Source organism: Myotis lucifugus, unplaced genomic scaffold (assembly GCF_000147115.1).
Source record: "Myotis lucifugus unplaced genomic scaffold, Myoluc2.0 scaffold_7, whole genome shotgun sequence".
Classification (NCBI taxonomy): domain Eukaryota; kingdom Metazoa; phylum Chordata; class Mammalia; order Chiroptera; family Vespertilionidae; genus Myotis; species Myotis lucifugus.
In genome coordinates this window covers 19047032-19065623 of record NW_005871055.1, presented here as the reverse complement: position 1 = coordinate 19065623, position 18592 = coordinate 19047032, and the positions used below count along the sequence as shown (strand labels likewise).

At 38.4% G+C, this 18592-nt stretch overlaps 1 protein-coding gene across 1 annotated transcript in view; it reads right to left on the bottom strand.

Annotated features, from left to right (window-relative positions):
• The window catches only part of NBEA (neurobeachin), a 928080-nt gene that overhangs the window by 420180 nt on the left and 489308 nt on the right, over positions 1–18592 (bottom strand). The window contains exon 36 of the mRNA XM_006083617.3: positions 13052–13160. Coding sequence (XP_006083679.1) covers positions 13052–13160 — 109 coding nt within the window. The remainder of the gene's footprint in view (positions 1–13051; positions 13161–18592) is intronic.

Below are 18592 nucleotides of genomic sequence, written 5' to 3'. Positions count from 1 at the left end.
TTATTTCCCTTTTTTCTTATTATATGAAAGGAGGCCTGGTGCCACGGGTGGATGATGGCTGTTTGCAGCTGGTCTCACCCCCTTCAGGGTGGGGGTACCCACTGGGATGCCTGGCCAGCCTGGGTGAGGGGATTATGGCTGTTTGCAGCTGGTCACAGCTCCTTCAGGGTGGGGGTCCCCACTGGGGTGACTGACAAGCCTGGGTGAGGGGATGATGGCTGTTTCCAGCTGATCACACCCTCTCAGGGTGGGGGTCCCCACTGGGGTGCCTGGCCAGTCTGGGTGAGGGGCTGAGGGCCGTTTTCAGGCTGGCGGGAGACTGAAGCTCCAAACCTCTCCTTTTTTTCTTTTTTTTTTTTTATTCTTGGATTTATTTACCTTCTATGGCTGTCACTGGAACTGAGAGCCGGCTTTCTCTCTCAGGCTCGGCTCCAGCTCTGAGACCTCGGCTGCTGAAAGCAGGTATCTGGTTTGTTTGGGTTCTATAATCGAAACACTGTTTCAACTCCAGCTCTGAGGCCCGGCTGGCTGAAAGCAGGTTTCTGGGTTTTGTTTAGCTTCTATATTTGTAACAATGTTTCTTAAACTGCAAGCTCAGAGGCCGGCAAGGCAGGCGGGGAACGTTGGCTTCCTCCATCACCGAATCAAGCAAGCCTCCTGTTCGCTTCAAGCTGCCTGGCTGCCGGCCGCCATCTTGGTTGGCAGTTAATTTGCATATCGCCCTGATTAGCCAATGGGAAGGGTAGCGGAAGTATGGCTAATTACCATGTTTCTCCATTATTAGATAGGATTACATATGTGTCCTTATCCCCACGTTACTCCCCATACCCCCCACTCATGCCCTAACCCCCCTCTTGTCTGTGTCCATTGGTTAGGCCTATATGTTTGCAAATAAGTCCTTTGGTTGATCTCTCCCCCTTTACCCCCACCCTCCCCTACCTTCCCTCTGAGGTTTGACGGTCTGATCAATGCTTCTCTGTCTCTGAATCTGTTTTTGTTCATCAGTTTAAGTTGTTCATTATATTCCATAAATGAGTGAGATCATGTGGTATTTATTTTTCTCTGACTGGCTTATTTCACTTAGCATAATGCTCTCCAGTTCCACCCATGCTGTTGCAAATGGTAAGAATTCCTTCTTTTTTACTGCAGCGTAGTATTCCATTGTGTAGATGTACCACTGTTTTCTAATCCAGTTATCTACTGATGGGCAATTAGGCTGTTTCCACATCTTAGCTATGGTGAATTGTGCTGCTATGAACATAGGGGTGCATATATCCTTTCTAATTGGTGTTTCTAGTTTCTTGGGATATATACCTAGAAGGGGGATCACTGGGTCAAATGGGAGTTCCATTTTTAACTTTTTGAGGAAACTCCATACTGTCTTCCATAGTGGCTGCACCAGTCTGCATTCCCAGCAGCAGTGCACGAGGGTTCCTTTTTCTCTACATCCTCCCCAGCACTTGTCCTTTGTTGATTTGTTGATGATAGCCATTCTGACAGGTGTGAGATGGTATCGCATTGTCGTTTTGATTTGCATCCTTCAGATGATTAGTGACTTTGAACATGTTTTCTTATGTCTTTTGGCCTTTCTTCTGTCTTCTTTCCAAAAGTATCTATTTAGGTCCGCTGCCCATTTTTTGATTGGATTGTTTATCTTCCTTTTGTTAAGTTGTATGAGTTCCTTGTAAATGTTGGAGATTAAAACCTTATCGGTGATAACACTGGCAAATATGTTCTCCCATGCAGTGGGCTTTCTTGTTGTTTTGTTGATGGTTTCCTTTACTGTGCAAAAGCTTTTTATTTTGACGTAGTCCCATTTGTTTATTTTCTCTTTAGTTTCCATTGCCCTAGGAGCAGTATCAGTGAAGAAAATACTTCGGCATATGTCTGAGATTTTGCTGCCTGTGGATTCCTATAGTATTTTTATGGTTTCCCATCTTATTTTTAAGTCCTTTATCCATTTTGAGTTTATTTTTGTGTATGGTGTAAGTTGGTGGTCTAGTTTCATTTTTTTGCATGTATCTGTCCAATTTTCCCAACACCATTTATTGAAGAGGCTGTCTTGACTCTATTGTATGTTCTTGCCTCCTTTGTCAAATATTAATTGAGCATAGTTGTTTGGGTTGATTTCTGGGCTCTCTATTCTATTCCATTGATCTATATGTCTGTTCTTGTGCCAGTACCAGGCAGTTTGAGAACAGTGGCTTTGTAATGCAGTTTAATATCTGGTATTGAGATCCCACCAACTTTGTTCTTCTTTCTCAGGATTGCTGCAGCTATTTGGGGTCTTGTTTTATTCCAGATGAATTTTTGGAGAGTCCGTTATAGGTCTGTGAAATATGCCGTTGGTATTTTAATGGGGATTGCATTGAATCTATAGATTGCTTTGGGTAGTATGGACAACTTGATGATGTTGATTCTACCAGTCCATGAACATGGTATGTTCATCCATATGTTTATGTCTTTCTCTATCTCTTTTTTTAGTGTCCTGTAGTTATCCGTGTATAGGTCTTTTACCTCCTTAGTCAAGTTTATTCTTAGGTATCTTAATTTTTTGGGTGCGATGGTAAATGGAATTGCTTTTTAGTCTCTCTTTCTGTAAGTTCTCTATTGGTGTATAGAAATGCCATAGTTTTCTTGGCGTTAATTTTGTATTCTGCTACATTGCCGAATTCATTTATTAAGTCTAATAATTTTTTGATGGAGTCTTTAGGGTTTTCTATGTAAAGTATCATGTCATCTGCAAATAAGGACAGTTTTACTTCTTCTTTTCCAATTTGGATGCCTTTTATTGCTTCTTCTTGTCTAATTGCAATGGCTAATACTTCCAGTACTATGTCGAACAGGAGTGGTGAGAGTGGACATCCCTGTCTTGTTCCTGTTATTAGGGGAAATGGTTTTAGTTTTTGCCCATTGAGTATGATGTTGGCTATGGGTTTGTCATATATGGCTTTTATTATGTTGAGGTATGATCCTTCTATTCCCACCTTGCTGAGAGTTTTTATCAAGAAAGAGTATTGGATTTTGTCAAATCCATTTTCTGCATCAATTGATATGACTATGTGATTTTTATCTCTCAATTTGTTTATGTGAAGTATCACATTTATTGATTTGCGGATCTTATACGATCCTTGCATCCCTGGGATAAATCCTACTTGGTCATGGTGTATGATCTTTCAGATGTACTGCTGGATCCAATTTGCTAAAATTTGGTTGAGGATTTTGGCATCTATGTTCATGAGGGATATTGACCTGTAATTCTCTTTCATTGTGTTGTCCTTATCTGGTTTTGGTATTAGGGTGATGATGGCTTCATAGAATGTGCTTGGAAGTGTTCCTTTCTCTTGATTTTTTGGAAGAGTCTGAGGAGGATAGGTTTTAGTTCTTCCTTGAATATTTGGTAAAATTCCCCTGTGAAGCCATCTGGCCCTGGGCTTTTGTTTGCTGGAAGCTTTTTTTTTTTTAAATTGTTTTATTGCTTAAAGTATGACAAAGAGTATGACATATGTCTCCTTTTTTTCACGCCCTTAACAATCCCCCGGCCTCCCCTACCCCCCAGTGTCTTATGTCCTCTGGTTATGCTTATATGCATGCATACAAGTCCTTCGGTTGATCTCTTACCTCCCAATCCCGCCCCCCAACCCTCCCCGGCCTTCCGGCTGTAGTTTGACAGTCTGTTTGAGGTTTATCTGCCTCTGTATCTATTTTTGTTCATAAGTTTATAATGGTCTTTATTATCCATGAGTGAGTGAGATCATGTGGTATTTTTCCTTCATTGACTGGCTTATTTCACTTAGCATAATGCTCTCCAGTTCCGTCCATGCTGTTGCAAATGGTAAGAATTCCTTTCTTTTTACAGCAGCATAGTATTCCATCGTGTAGATGTGCCACGGTTTTCTAATCCATTCATCTACTGATGAGCACTTAGACTGTTTCCAGATCTTAGCTATGGTGAATTGTGCTGCTATGAACATAGGGGTGCATATATCCTTTCTGATTGGTGTTTTTCTTTTCTTGGGATATATTCCTAGAAGTGGGATCACGGGGTCAAAAGGGAGTTCCAGTTTTACTTTTTTGAGGAAACTCCATACAGTATTCCATAGTGGCTACACCAGTCTGCATTCCCACCAGCAGTGCATGAGTGTTCCTTTTTTTTCCACATCCTCTCCAGCCCTTGTCGTTTGTTGATTTGTTGATGATAGCCATTCTGACAGGTGTGAGATGGTACCTCATTGTTGTTTTGATTTGCATTTCTCGGATGATTAGTTACCTTGAGCATGTTTTCATATGTCTCTTGGCTTTCTGAATGTCCTCTTTTGAAAAGTGTCTATTTAGGTCCTTTGCCCATTTTGATTGGATTGTTTATCTTTCTTTTGTTAAGTTGTATGAGTTCCCTGTAAATGTTGGAGATTAAACCCTTATCGGTGATAACATTGGCAAATACGTTCCCCCATGCAGTGGGCTTTCTTGTTGTTTTGTTGATGGTTTCTTTTGCTGTGCAGAAGCTTTTAATTTTGATGTAGTCCCATTTGTTTATTTTCTCTTTAGTTTCCAATGCCCTAGGAGTTGTATCGGTGAAGAAATTGCTTCAGCACATGTCTGAGATTTTGTTGCCTTTGGATTCTTCTAGTATTTTTATGGTTTCCCGTCGTACATTTAAGTCCTTTATGCATTTTGAGTTTATTTTTGTGTATGGTGTACGTTGGTGGTCTAGTTTCATTTTTTTGTATGTATCTGTCCAATTTTCCCAACACCATTTATTGAAGAGACTTTCTTGACTCCACTGTATGTTCATGCCTCTTTTGTCAAATATTAATTGAGCATATTGGTTGGGGTCGATTTCTGGGCTCTCTATTCTATTCCATTGATCTATATGTCTGTTCTTGTGCCAGTACCAGGCAGTTTGAGAACAGTGGCTTTGTAATACAGCTTGATATCTGGTATTGAGATCCCACCTACTTTGTTCTTTCTCAGGATTGCTGCAGCTATTTGGGGTCTTGTTTTATCCCAGATGAATTTTTGGAGAGTTAGTTCTAGGCCTGTGAAATATGCCGTTGGTAATTTAATGGGGATTGCATTGAATCTATAGATTGCTTTGGGTAGTATGGACATTTTTATGATGTTGATTCTACCAATCCAAGAACATAGTATGTTCTTCCAACTGTTTATGTCTTCCTCTATCTCTTTTTTCAATGTCCTGTAGTTTTCTGTGTAGAAGTCTTTTACCTCTTTAGTTAAGATTATTCCTAGGTATCTTAATTTTTTTGGTGCGATGGTAAGTGGGATTGTGTTTTTTAGTCTCTCTTTCTGTAAGTTCACTATTGGTGTATAGAAATGCCATAGATTTCTTGGCATTAATTTTGTATCCTGCTACATTGCCGAATTCATTTATTAAGTCTAATAGTTTTTTTATGGAGTCTTTATGTTTTTTTATGTATAATATCATGTCATCTGCAAATAAGGACAGTTTTACTTCTTTTCCCATTTGTATGCCTTTTATTTCTTCTTCTTGTCTAATTGCAATGGCTAATACTTCCAGTACTATGTCGAACAGGAGTGATGAGAGAGGACATTCCTGTCTTGTTCTTGTTCTTTTATTTATTTATTTATTTATTTATTTTAAATTAAATTTTTATTGTTCAGATTACATTTGTTCCTCTTCCCCCCCCCCCACCATAACTCCCCTCCTTCCAGTTCCCGCCCCACCCTCCGCCCTCACTCCCCACCCACTGTCCTCATCCATAGGTGCACGATTTTTGTCCAGTCTCTTCCCGAATCTCCCATTCCCCTTTCCCCCCCAAGAATAGTCAGTCCATTCCCTTTCTATGTCCCTGATTCATTATAATCACCAGTTCATTCTGTACATCAGATTATTTATTCACTTGATTCTTAGATTCACTTGTTGATAGATGCATGTTTGTTGTTCACAATTTGTATCTGTACCTTTTTCTTCTTCCTCTTCTTAAAGGATACCTTTCAGTATTTCGTATAATACTGGTTTGGTGGTGATGAACTCCTTTAGCTTTTCCTTATCTGTGGAGCTCTTTATCTGGCCTTCACTTCTGAATGATAGTTTTGCTGGATAAAGTAATCTTGGTTGTAGGTTCTTGGTATTCATCACTTTGAATATTTCTTGCCATTCCCTTCTGGCCTGCAAAGTTTCTGTTGAGAAATCAGCTGACAGTCGTATGGGTATTCCCTTGTAGGTAATTGAGTCTCTTTCTCTTGCTGCTTTTAAGATTCTCTCTTTGTCTTTTGCTCTTGGCATTTTAATTATGATGTGTCTTGGTGTGGTCCTCTTTGGATTCCTTTTGTTTGGGGTTCTCTGCGCTTCTTGGACCTGTAAGTCCATTTCTTTCACCAGGTGGGGGAAGTTTTCTGCCATTATTTCTTCAAATAGGTTTTCAATATCTTGCTCTCTCTCATCTTCTGGCAATCCTATAATTCTGATATTAGTCCGCTTGAAGCTGTCCCAGAGGCTCCTTACACTATCTTCACACTTTCGGATTCTTTTTTCATTTTGCTTTTCCAGTTGGGTGTTTTTTGCTTCTTCTAATTTCAAATCTTTGGTTTGATTCTTGTGCTCCTCTGGTCTGCTATTGGGTATAATATTCTTTATTTCAGTCCGTGTATGCTTACTTTCTAATTTCTTTATCGTAGCATCGAGGGTCTCATTAGTTTTCGTGAGGCTCTGCTCAAGTTTATTGCAAGCCCTCAAAATTGTGATTTTTAGCTCCATATCCTCCATTTCTGTCATGTTTTTTTGTCTCCGCATCTTTTATGCTTTCTTGGTGCACCCCCTTGTGGTCTTTGTGCGCAGTCTTGTTCTAGTTAAGCCTTAATTGTTGTAGTTAATACTAGAGGGATTTGTCCACCAGGCGGACTGGCTGTAAGAATCAGCTGTGTGGAAAACTTCTGTCCTCTGGGGAGGTGCTAATCTAGCCTTTGCCTGAGGCGATCGGCAAATGGCTCTGCGCAGGGCTTGGGCGGGGCGGGATCAACAGGGCGGGGGGAGGGAGCAGTTATGGCCGCTCTCAGTCCGTCCCCAGGGGCTCTGCCTCTCTGTCCCAGCAACCGCTGCAAACCTCGGAGGGACCGTAGCCAGACAGTCCCGCTTCTCCCGTTTGAGTCTGGGTCCCTAGAGACTCGCCTGGATCTGTAGCCCAGAGTCTGAGAGTCCCTCCTGATTGAAAACGACAACCGTGCCCTCAGCCACCAGCCCGCTTTGCGCGCACCCCTGCACCACCGTACCTTTAAATTTCCCACACTGCGCCTCCTCTGAGCTTCATAATGCTGTTGTTTTTCCTTCTAGTTGAAGAGTCTCTCCTCAGCCAGCCTTCCTGTGGTTCTGGTTGATGTCCGTTCCGTCTTTTAGTTGTATTTTTGAAGTGGTTGTTTGCAGCAGCAGTCTCTGGTGTTTACCTATGCCGCCATCTTCGATCTTGTTCTTGTTCTTAAGGGAAATGGTTTTAGTTTTTGTCCATTGAGTATGATGTTGGCTGTGGGTTTGTCATATATGGCTTTTATTATGTTGATGTATGATCCTTCTATTGCTACCTTGCTGAGAGTTTTTATCAGAAATGGGTGTTGGATTTTGTCAAATGCTTTTTCTGCATCAATTGATATGACTATGTGGTTTTTTTCTTTCAATTTGTTTATGTGATGTATCACGGTTATTGATTTGCGGATATTGTACCATCCTTGCATCCCTGGGATAAATCCTACTTGGTCAGGGTGTATGATCTTTCTGATGTACTGCTGGATCCAATTTGCTAAGATTTTGTTGAGGATTTTGGCATCTATGTTCATGAGGGATAGTGGCCTGTAATTCTCTTTCATTGTTTTGTTTTTACCTGGTTTTGGTATTAGGGTGATGCTGGCTTCATAGAATGAGCTTGGAAGTGTTCCTTCCTCTTGGATTTTTTGTAGTAGTGTGAGGAGGATAGGATTTAGTTCTTCCTTGAATGTTTGGTAAAACTCTCCTGTGAAGCCGTCTGGTCCTGGGCTTTTGTTTGCTGGAAGCTTTTTGATGACTGCTTCAATTTCTTCCATAGTTATTGGCCTGTTAGATTCTTCCTGATTGAGTTTTGGAATGATGTATTTTTCCAGGAATATGTCCATTTCCTCCAGGTTGTCTAATTTGTTGGAGTAGAGTTGTCCATAGTATTTTTTAACAATCATTTGTATTTCTGTGGGGTCTGTTGTTATTTCGCCTCTATCATGTCTGATTTTGTTTATTTGGGTCCTCTATCTTTGCTTCTTGGTGAGCTGGTTAGAGGTTCATCAATCTTGTTTATCCTTTCAAAGAACCAGCTCTTGGTTTCATTGATTTTATGTATTGTTTTTTGGTCTCTATGTCATTTATTTCTGCTCTAATCTTTATTATCTCCTTCCTTCTGCTCACTCTGGGGTTTTCTTGTTGCTCTCTTTCTAATTCTTTGAGTTGAAGAGTTAGATGATTTACTACCATTTTTTCTTGTTTTTTGAGATAGGCTTGTAGAGCTATAAACTTCCCTCTCAGGACTGGTTTCATTGTGTCCCATAGATTTTGGATTGTTGTGTTTTTATTGTCATTAGTTTCCAGGATGTTTTTAATTTCTTCTTTGATCTAATTAGTAACCCAATCAATATTTAATAACATGCTATTCAGCTTCCAAGTGTTTGAGTATTTTGGGTTGTTTTTATTGTAGTTTATTTCTAATATTATGCCATTGTGGTCTGAGAAGATGCTTGGTATGATTTCAATCTTCTTGAATTTGGGGAGACTTTGTTTGTGACCCAATATGTGGTCTATTTTTGAATACGTCCCATGAGCCCTTGAGAAGAATGTATATTCCGTGGCTTTGGGGTGAAGTGTTCTGAAGATGTCAATTAAGTCTATCTGATCTAGTGAGTCATTTAGGATTTCTGTTTTTTTGCTGATTGTTTGTCTAGAGGATTTATCCAGTGATGTCAGTGGTGTATTAAAGTCCCCTACTATGATTGTATTGTTGTCAATCTCTCCTTTAATATCTTCCAGGAGTTTTTTTTATGTATTTGGGTGCTCCTGCATTGGGTGCATATATGTTTATCAGGGTTATATCCTCTTGTTGTATTGATTCCTTTAGTATTATGAAGTGGCCTTCCTTATCTCTTGTTATGGCCTTCACTTTGAGTTCTATTTTGTCAGATATAAGTATTGCTACCCCAGCTTTTTTTTCATTTCCATTTGCCTGAAAGATATTTTTCCATCACTTCACTTTCAGTCTGTGTGAGTCCCTTCTTCTGAGGTGGGTCTCTTGTAGACAGCAAATATATGGGTCATGGTTTTTTATTCATTCAGCCACTCGATATCTTTTGGTTGGAGCATTTAGTCCATTTACGTTTAAAGTTATTATTGAGAGGTACTTGTTTGTAGCCATTTCTTTTTTTGTGTTCCTGTTTTCTTTCTGAGCTTCTTATTTCTTCTTTTTACAGCATTCCCTTTAGCATTTCTTGCATTGCTGGCTTGGTAGTGATAAACTCCCTTAGCCTTTTTTCATCTGTGAAGCTTCTTATTTCCCCTTCCATTTTGAATGACAGCATTGCTGGATAGAGTATTCTTGGATTCAGTCCTTTGCTTTGCATCACTTTGTAAATTTCCTTCCATGCTTTTCTGGCCTGATGTGTTTCTGTTGAGAAATCATTTGATAATCTAATGGGAGATCCCTGGAATGTAACTCTCCATCTCTCTCTTGCAGCCTTTAAGATTCTGTCTTTGTTCTGAACATTTGCCATGGTAATTATGATGTGTCTTGGTGTGGGTCTTTTCAGGTTCACCTTGTTTGGGACTCTCTGTGCTTGTGTGACTTTTTTCTTCCCCACCTCAGGGTAGTTTTCTGACATTATTTCTTTAAATAGGTTTTCTATTCGTATGTTGTTTGGTTTCATGCTGTCCCATAGCTCCCTTAGACTCTCCTCCCGTCTTTTTATTTTTTTCTCCCCTTAGGTTCTCCTCCTGTCTTTTAATTTTTTTCTTCAATTGCAGTTCAGTTTGTGTGTGTTTTGCTTCCCTGTCTTCTAATTCGCTAATTGGGTCCTCCGCTTCTCCTAGTCTACTGTTGAAACTTGCCATGGTGTTTTTTATTGCAGCTATATCATTCTTCATTTCTTCTTGATTCTTACCTAAGTTATTGATTTTTTCATCTGTTTCTTCTTGATTCTTACATAAGTTGTTGATTTTTTTCTCCATCAGGTTTATGAACTGTATGACCCTTATTCTGAATCCTTTTTCTGACATATTGCATGCCTCTGTTTCACTTATCTGCTTTTCTGGCGATTTTTCCTTTTCTTTCCTTCGGGATTTGTGTACCCATTTTGGGTCTCACCAACTGATCTAGATGTCGAGTCATGCAGGGGCTGCTCCTCAGTTGGCAGTAGATCCTCTGGTGGATGCTGTTCGCAGCAGTGGTGTCACCTCTGGCTGGTTGGGGAGGCTGCTCTCACAGCTGATGTTCCTTGGACAAGGGTGGGCTGATCACGAGGTTGCTGCTCCTCAGATGCGGGCGGGCTGAGCACAGTTGCTGCTCCTTGGATTGAGACTGGCTGCATGCTGCTGCTGTTCCTCAGACGGGGCGGGCTGCTTGCCTGGCTGCTGCTTCTCGGGCGGGAGTGAGCTGCACGTGCGGCTGCTGCTCCTTGGACGGAGGTGGGCTGCTCACCCAGCTGCAGTTCGTCAGACAGGTGCAGGCTGCATGTGGTTGCTGCTCCTCGAACCAGAGCGGGCTGCGCAGGGCCGCCGCTCCTTGGATGTGGTTGGTCTGTTCATGCAGCTGCTGCTCCTCGGACAGGGGCGAGCTGCTTGGGCGGCTGCTGCTCCTTGGGTGGGAGTGAACTGCATGTGTGGCTGCTGCTCCTCATACAGGGGCGGTCTGCTCGCACGGCTGCTGCTCCTTGGACGGGGGATGGGCTGCTTGCACGGCTGCTGCTCCTCAGGCGGGAGCGAGCTTCACGTGCGGCTTCTGCTCCTCGAATGGGGGCAGGCCGCTCACCCAGCTACTGCTTGTAGGACAGGTGCAGGCTGCATGTGGCTGCTGCTCCTTGGACCAGTGCGGACTGCACAGGGCTGCCAAATTTCATGCACCGGGCCTCCATTCCTATATAATAAAAGCCTAATATGCTAAGTGTCCAGTCGTCCGTTCAACCAAAGTGTAATATGCTAATGATATGTTAAGGCCATTCAAACGCTCGCTATGACGTGTACTGACCACCAACAGGCAGACAGTCGACTGGTCGACCAGTCACTATGAGATGCACTGACCACCAGGAGGCAGACGCTCTGACCAGTAGGTTAGCTTGCTGATGGGGTCTGGCCAATCGGGACTGAGCAAGATGGGCTGGACATGCCCTGGAGCCCTCCCATGATCCCTTCCTGTCTAGCCAACCTCCTGTGTCCCTACCAAGCCCTGATTGTGCACCGGTGGGTTCCCTTCGCCTAGCCCTCTCGCAATCCGGGACCCCTCGGGGGATGTCAGAGAGCTGGTTTCAACCTGATCCTGCAGGCCAGGTCCACTGGAGCATGAATTCATGCACCGGGCCTCTAGTTAATAAATAATAACACAAGAATAAACTCTGTTTTATGCACTCACAACTGTAAATCTACTTTTACCCTGTACCAGTATAAGTGAGTCAAAACTGATCCTGCATGGAATTCAGCTAATATTTTAAATCTTATTTACTAACAGAAGTCAAAAAATAATTCAATATTCTTTTTTTGTTTAGAGTTCTGACATATTTTATACCTAAAGATATTCTTCAATAATAGAATATAACTATACTGTTACCCAGAATTATAGCATGATATTCTGGTAAATATCCAAATGTTAGTTATTGTTCAGGTAATACAAACCTTCACTTTGAAAAGCAATTGTAAATGTACTTTAATCAAAGTTTAAAATATTTGGTATTTTTTTTGAAATAAGTTTTATGCAACCCCATATGACAAGTGTATGCTTTTTCATCTGACAAATGACATAGGTTATTGGTATTACCAGTAAAGTGCCAACAACTATTTCTCTGTCTCATGCTTTTCAGCTGGCCAGGTCAGAGATCACCAGACCTAGTATATTAACTTGCATGACTGAGAGAACTGGTTTACTGAGATAAAAACCTCATCAAAACTGAAATGTTGGGCTACAACTTCAAGCCATATAGCAATTTTTCACATATGGCATCAGAGGAATACATTGGTGAAGTTATGTATTATTTTCAAGGCCACTGACAGTCCAACGTAAGGCAAATACCAGGTCTCCTAAATATTTCTGAAGTCATTTTTGTTTTATTAATTGCATTAACGGAAGTAAATGTTATATTTAAAACACTAAAATAAAAATACTTGTTGAATTGAGGCAATATAAATATTGGTGAATAATTATTGACATGTTATAAATATAGAAATAATATTTTAAATTAAAAATTATTTCTATGGAATATATATTACTTCAACATCCTTTAGTGTTTACATAACAAATAGAAATGATAGTTAATTTATCCTTACTCAAAGTACTTATGAGGATTTTTAAACTATTATATTTCCATACATACATATAGATCTACATATATATCACACAACAGCAATGCTTCAATTGTCAATAAAATATCAATTATAAAAATAAAATATGAACTAAAATGCTCTGTGAACACTCTAAAGATGGATATATAATAATAAATTATTGAATGTTTGATAAAACTCAGTTTCTTTATATAACCTCTTATTATACGCATATCTAATGGCAAGTAAACTTTGCTCGCTTAAAAACTATGAAAGCAATTGCATTAAAAATTTTTATTTACCTTTAAGGATAAGTTAGAATAACTTCAGTCTACTGAGTGGTTAGTAACAGGGCTGGAGGGATCTCTTCATGTTGTAAATGAGGTGAAATAAACTAGTGTTCTGAGTTTGACATTTACTAAAAAACTCAAAAGCCTTCAGTGAAATTTTCTCTTCAAAACACACTTCTTAATGTAAGGTTACCATTGGCAATCGCTAACTGATAATAGAAAAGCAGAATTTAGTCTGCTCCAAAAACCTTACCTCAAACTCTGCATGTTTATGTACATCCTCAGCTCTCTGTCTGTTCAAAATAAACTCAGCTTCATTTGCAACACGAACTATGTGGTCCTTCATAGCATGACATAGTAATCTAAAAAGAAAAGTACGTTTGAAGTTATTATTCTTAATAGTTTTGGTTAATCCAACTTTTTCAATAATCAATCTTCAGTATTATAAGCATTAATTATGCATACATTTCAGATAAAGCTACATTATAAAATTAATATAGTTGAAATTATAATTCAATGACATTTGAAATATAAAAATATGCCATAAAACTGTTACAGCAATGCCTCTGTTAAATAGTGTGTCTGTGAACAAATTATCTGGTGTTTTTAATAAAGTTACTTTATGCAATAAAATAAAGAGTAAAGGCATCCAAATATGAAAGGAGGAAGTAAAACTGTCATTATTCGCCAATGACATGATATTGTACATAGAAAACCCTAAAGACTCCACCAAAAAACTAATACTAGATTTAATAAATAAATTTGGCAATGTAGCAGGATAAAAAATTAACACCCAGAAATCAATGGCATTTTTATACACCAATAATAAACTCTCAGAAAGAGAAACAACAACAACAAACCAAAACAGTCCCATTGCAACAATAGAAAATTTAAGATACTTAGGAATAAACTTAACCTAGGAGGCAAAACACCTGCACTCAGAAAACTACAGGACATTGAAAAAAAGAGGAAGATATAAATAAGTGGAAGAATATACTGTGTTCTTGTTTTTTGATTTTTTTTGTTTGTTTGTTTTTTTGAGAGGGCAAACTTATAAAGTAATTTCATCTTCTTTACCTACATTTTTTAAAAATTAGTTCTCATACTCATATCCATTATCTAGTTTTGCTCCACATAAACTTTAAACAAGGATGCTATTTTCAAAATCACCATTCATTTTTTCACTGCTCATTATTGAAATGAATCATCCCTTTTTTTTCTTGCCCAAGTTGTCATAAATTTCAATCAGAAGTTAAGTTTGTCTTAACTTTTGTATTTACCAAATACCAATTCATATAATTCTGCATTTATTATTCACTACATTCTGTCTATCCATGGCAAACTTGTCTTCACTGATAAATATGTACAAGCAAAATATAATACTTATGTATCCTGATATTCCTAAACTATGACTTAAATATAATTTTTAATCCTCACTAAGGATATTTTTAAATTTATTTTTAGAGAGAAGAAGAGGGAGAGGGAGCAGGAGAGAGAGAGGGGGGGAGGAAGAGAGAGAGAGGGAGAGAGAGAGAGAGAGAGAGAGAGGGAGAGAGAGAAAGAGAGAGAGACCGGTTGTGGGGATCCAACCTGAAACCGTAGGTATGTTCCCTGACTGGGAATTGAACTTGCAACCTTCTTTTTGGTGCACAGCAAGATGCTCCAACCAACTAAGCCACCTGGCTGGGGCTAATTTTTCAAAGCTATGTATGTCTTTGAAGCGAGTCTGACTCTATTGAATTTATTTCTGCTTTTTCAGGTAGTAAGGTTGAATAACATAGTATTAAATTTTATTATCTTTTCACAAATTTAGTATCTATGTGGCATCTTCTAATTTAAATTCTGAGCAGCACTAAACTGAAGATAGTTCTCATTAGAAATCTTCCCAAAACCCATGTCTGGTCTGATATAGAGTTCATTACTCCATGATGAGATTTGGGTGACTCTGTCACTCTGGACTAGCAGAACTTCCTGGCAGTATGTCAGAGGCACCACTAAAATCTTGCATAGCAGCAGGATCATGGAGATAGCACTTAGAAACATGTAAAGGTAATCTCTCATATCACTTGAAAGGGACAGAGGCACATTCTAATAGAAATATTGTCTAGTTTACAGTAAAGTTAACAAAAACATAAGTTATTCAAAGAACCCAAGGCTAGGGCAATCTGTTCGAAACAACAATACTTAGGGGGGAAAAAACGCCCACTCCTCTACAAATAATGTTCCGGGCAAACAATCATATTGATAGTCTTAATCTCAATCACTGAGGGAGCTGGAAAAATAAGAAGTTAAACAAAGACTGTAAGAAACTCTAAAAATTAATTTTGATGAAATCATCGGCCTATATTTTATATAACTAAGGTTTCAAAAGAGAAAGATGTGAGATGTTGGTATTCAGTTCAAAGTCTTTGCTTAGTGTCTGAAAGCTGAAGAAAGCCAGGGAAAAAATCAAATATATGCAAATTAGTGAAAATTACAAAAATTAAATAGATTAACAGAAGAAAGCAGGAAAGTAGAGAGGCTCAGGATTTGGCTGGTTAGTAGTACTATACCCAGGAGCAAAACGGTGGATTGACAAAGCAAAGAGGCATGGGTAGCAGAGAAGGGGATGGGGAAGAGAAGAGGCTTTCCTCAGAAACACCAGAGAAATTGCTAAAATTACTTGAAAGTCTGTTCTCCTATCTGTGACACTTATGCATTATATATCAACTAATGTATGTTGTTTTATTTTCATGCAAAGACAGCACCTTTTAACTGATTCACAGTCATTCTGGGAAACTTCATTATCCATGTGGAAAACCATTCACCAATACAAAAATATCTTCCAGACTTTCCTAAGGGGCTTTGTGTTTGTATTTGGACAGCCCTTTAACACTCAGCTAGGCAGGTTTCCACTCTACCTTAGCATCCACTCTCTGCTTACATAGTGTCCATGTCAGCAGAAGGTAAGGGTTTAAAGATCCTTCTTTAGGTGCTTCTTTCCAGAGCATGCATACAGTCCTAAGCGTGAGTGTGGCCTTTAGATTTCCAAAATATGCCATAAGTTTTTAAAACCCTTATGTACATCTCATTCCCAGCTGTTCCTCCTAAGCTTTTTGGTTAGTCTATTATTTGCCCCAACTGTTATGTATCACCTCAAGCAGTGGCGACCTAAGACATTAGTCTATAAATGTTTTCCACAAATGCCCTCAAGGAACCAGCTTTATTCATATTAGACAGGCCAGAACAAACAATTGAGTAAAATTATTTGCTAGTAAGATCCATTTTGCTCCCTCTGGTACAGTACTTGTAATGTGAATTTGAAAAAAAAAAAAGTCCCCATTGAACTGGGGAGCAAAGAATAAATGGGACTGGGATAAGTTAAAATCTCAGAATTACTCCATCACCCTCATACTTTTTAAAAATATTTTTGTTGCATATACAATTACCAAGTATTATTATTTTTCTCAACTCTTTAAAAGTATGTCACATTCTTCTAACTTTCATTATTGTTTTGCTAATTTTTCTCTTTTTGTTCATACCTGTTATTTTGTGTGGGTGCTTTTATCTCTTTATCTTTGGTGTTTTACAATGTTAGTACCATGACTCTAGGATGGGTTTCTTTGATTTATCCTACTTTACATGTGATTCCTATACCTCTATAGTCATGGTTTCAATCAGTTCTAAAATATTCATGACAATCATCTTTTAAAATTTTTCATCTACTCTGTAATCTCTGAATTTTCAATTTGATGACTTGTAAATTAAAATTTCTAAATCGACTTTCATATCTGTTAATACACTTTTCATTTGTCACCTCTTTTTTTCTCTGTATTCTGGATAAATGTTTTAATATATATGTTCCAGGTCAATAATTTCCTCCAACTTTATCTAATCTGACAAATCATCAATACATAGTTTTTTTTTCAAAAACTGTATTTTTAAATTCTACTAGTTTCAATTTTTAAAATCTTTCTGTTCATTTTATTTCCTGTATTTCACAATTCTAATCTTGACAGTCCTTGAAGATACACATTTTTGTGTTTTTCCTTATTGATGTTCATACAAAGTATCTTTCGATTTCATGTACTTAGTCATCTTTGATTGTTACACATTTGTGGTTTTAATCTGTGTGAGTCCAACAGAACTAATGTGGGTATGTGTTTGCTTTTATCTCTGCTGATATAAAGGAGAGCCCACTAGAACCATATCAGCCTCTTGTAAGGATGTTGGCTTAACCTGAAATTTCCAGGTTAGATTTTTTACTTAATTTCTGGCTAAAAGCTTAAAATCCCCAAAGCACTGTTCTTTTAGGCATATGACCCAGGGCATACCTATTCTTTGAGGCACCAGTTTATTAGGTGGAGAAGTGGCCCTGGAGAACTCCTCAGACCCATACTGCCCTATCTAAAATTGTAAGATTATATTTTAAGATCCCTATGTAGAATCTGAATGTTCTACAGCAGAAGGAATCTTAGATCCCTAAGTAACCCATACAGCTTTAATAGAAGTCCCTATTCATTTTTAACCCATTGAAATGGGACTTTAAAAACATTCTATACTAAATCATCAAGCTTTGTCAATTTTTACTTTCTTAATGTATTTTAATCTATTTATTCACTGCATTAATATTGCTTTAACTTAAGCCTTATTAATCTCTTATTTGGATTACAATAGCTTCCTAATTTTTCTGTCTCTTCCAAATCTGCTATCTTCTAATACATTTTCACTTTGCCATTAGTGTTATTTACAATTAAATTTCTTCAGTGACTACATATAACAGACAAGATAATAGTCAAACTTATATATAGATGCCTGTCTACTTTCCAAACTTGTCCTTGGCCACTCTGTCATACTTATTCTATGTTCTAGAAAGCCTTTGTAGTTCCTTTAATGAGTCATACTATTTCAGGGCGCTTTTGTATGCCATTTCTTCTTCCTATAACTCCTGTCATCCACTTCTCCCAATAGAACTAAGAGAATGTCTCATAATTTCTCAAACCTTCTGGGCATTATAATATTAAACATTGTCTTAGGTTTATTTTTCTTTCTTTTTAACAAGTCTCTCTCAGACTGTAAGGTTTGTTAAATAAGTTATAATGCTGATTCATCTCTATATCTAATATGATTTGTATGGTACCTGTCATAAAGTATGGACTCATCGATATTATATAACTAATTGGATAAATGACTGAATAAATTTAGGAAGGAGGGCAAATAACATTTTAGATTTTAATGATAAGGTTGTTTTTTAACTATAAAATCCTATGATACATTTAGCACACAGAAAATGAGGTAAATAAAAATATCCAATAACTTAGGAATATCTATTACAGATACTGTAAGGAGGAAATATCTGTTTTGTTCCTCACAGTAACTATATAACAGGAAGTAAATAAAGTGGTCTTTGCCTTCTCATGTAAGTTGATTTTTCAAAGGAAATAGAAAAGGAAAACAATTTGTTCAGTCACATTCATTCCTGTTATAAAACAGGGTTGCTATGGCCCTGGCCAGCTTGGCTCAGTGGATAGAGTGTCAGCCTGAGGACTGAAGGGTCCCAGGTTCGATTCCGGCCGAGGGCACATGCCTGGGTTGCAGGCTCGATCCCCAGTAGGGGGTGTGCAGGAGGCAGCCGATCAATGATTCTCTCTCATCATTGATGTTTCTATCTCTCTTTCCTTCTCCCTTCCTCTCTGAAATCAATAAAAATATATTTAAAAAAAAACAGGGTTGCTATGGATGTAGGAAATAATAACTCAGGAGACAAAACAAAGTATTCTATTTCCATTGAAATAGTTATCAACAATGCAAGAGC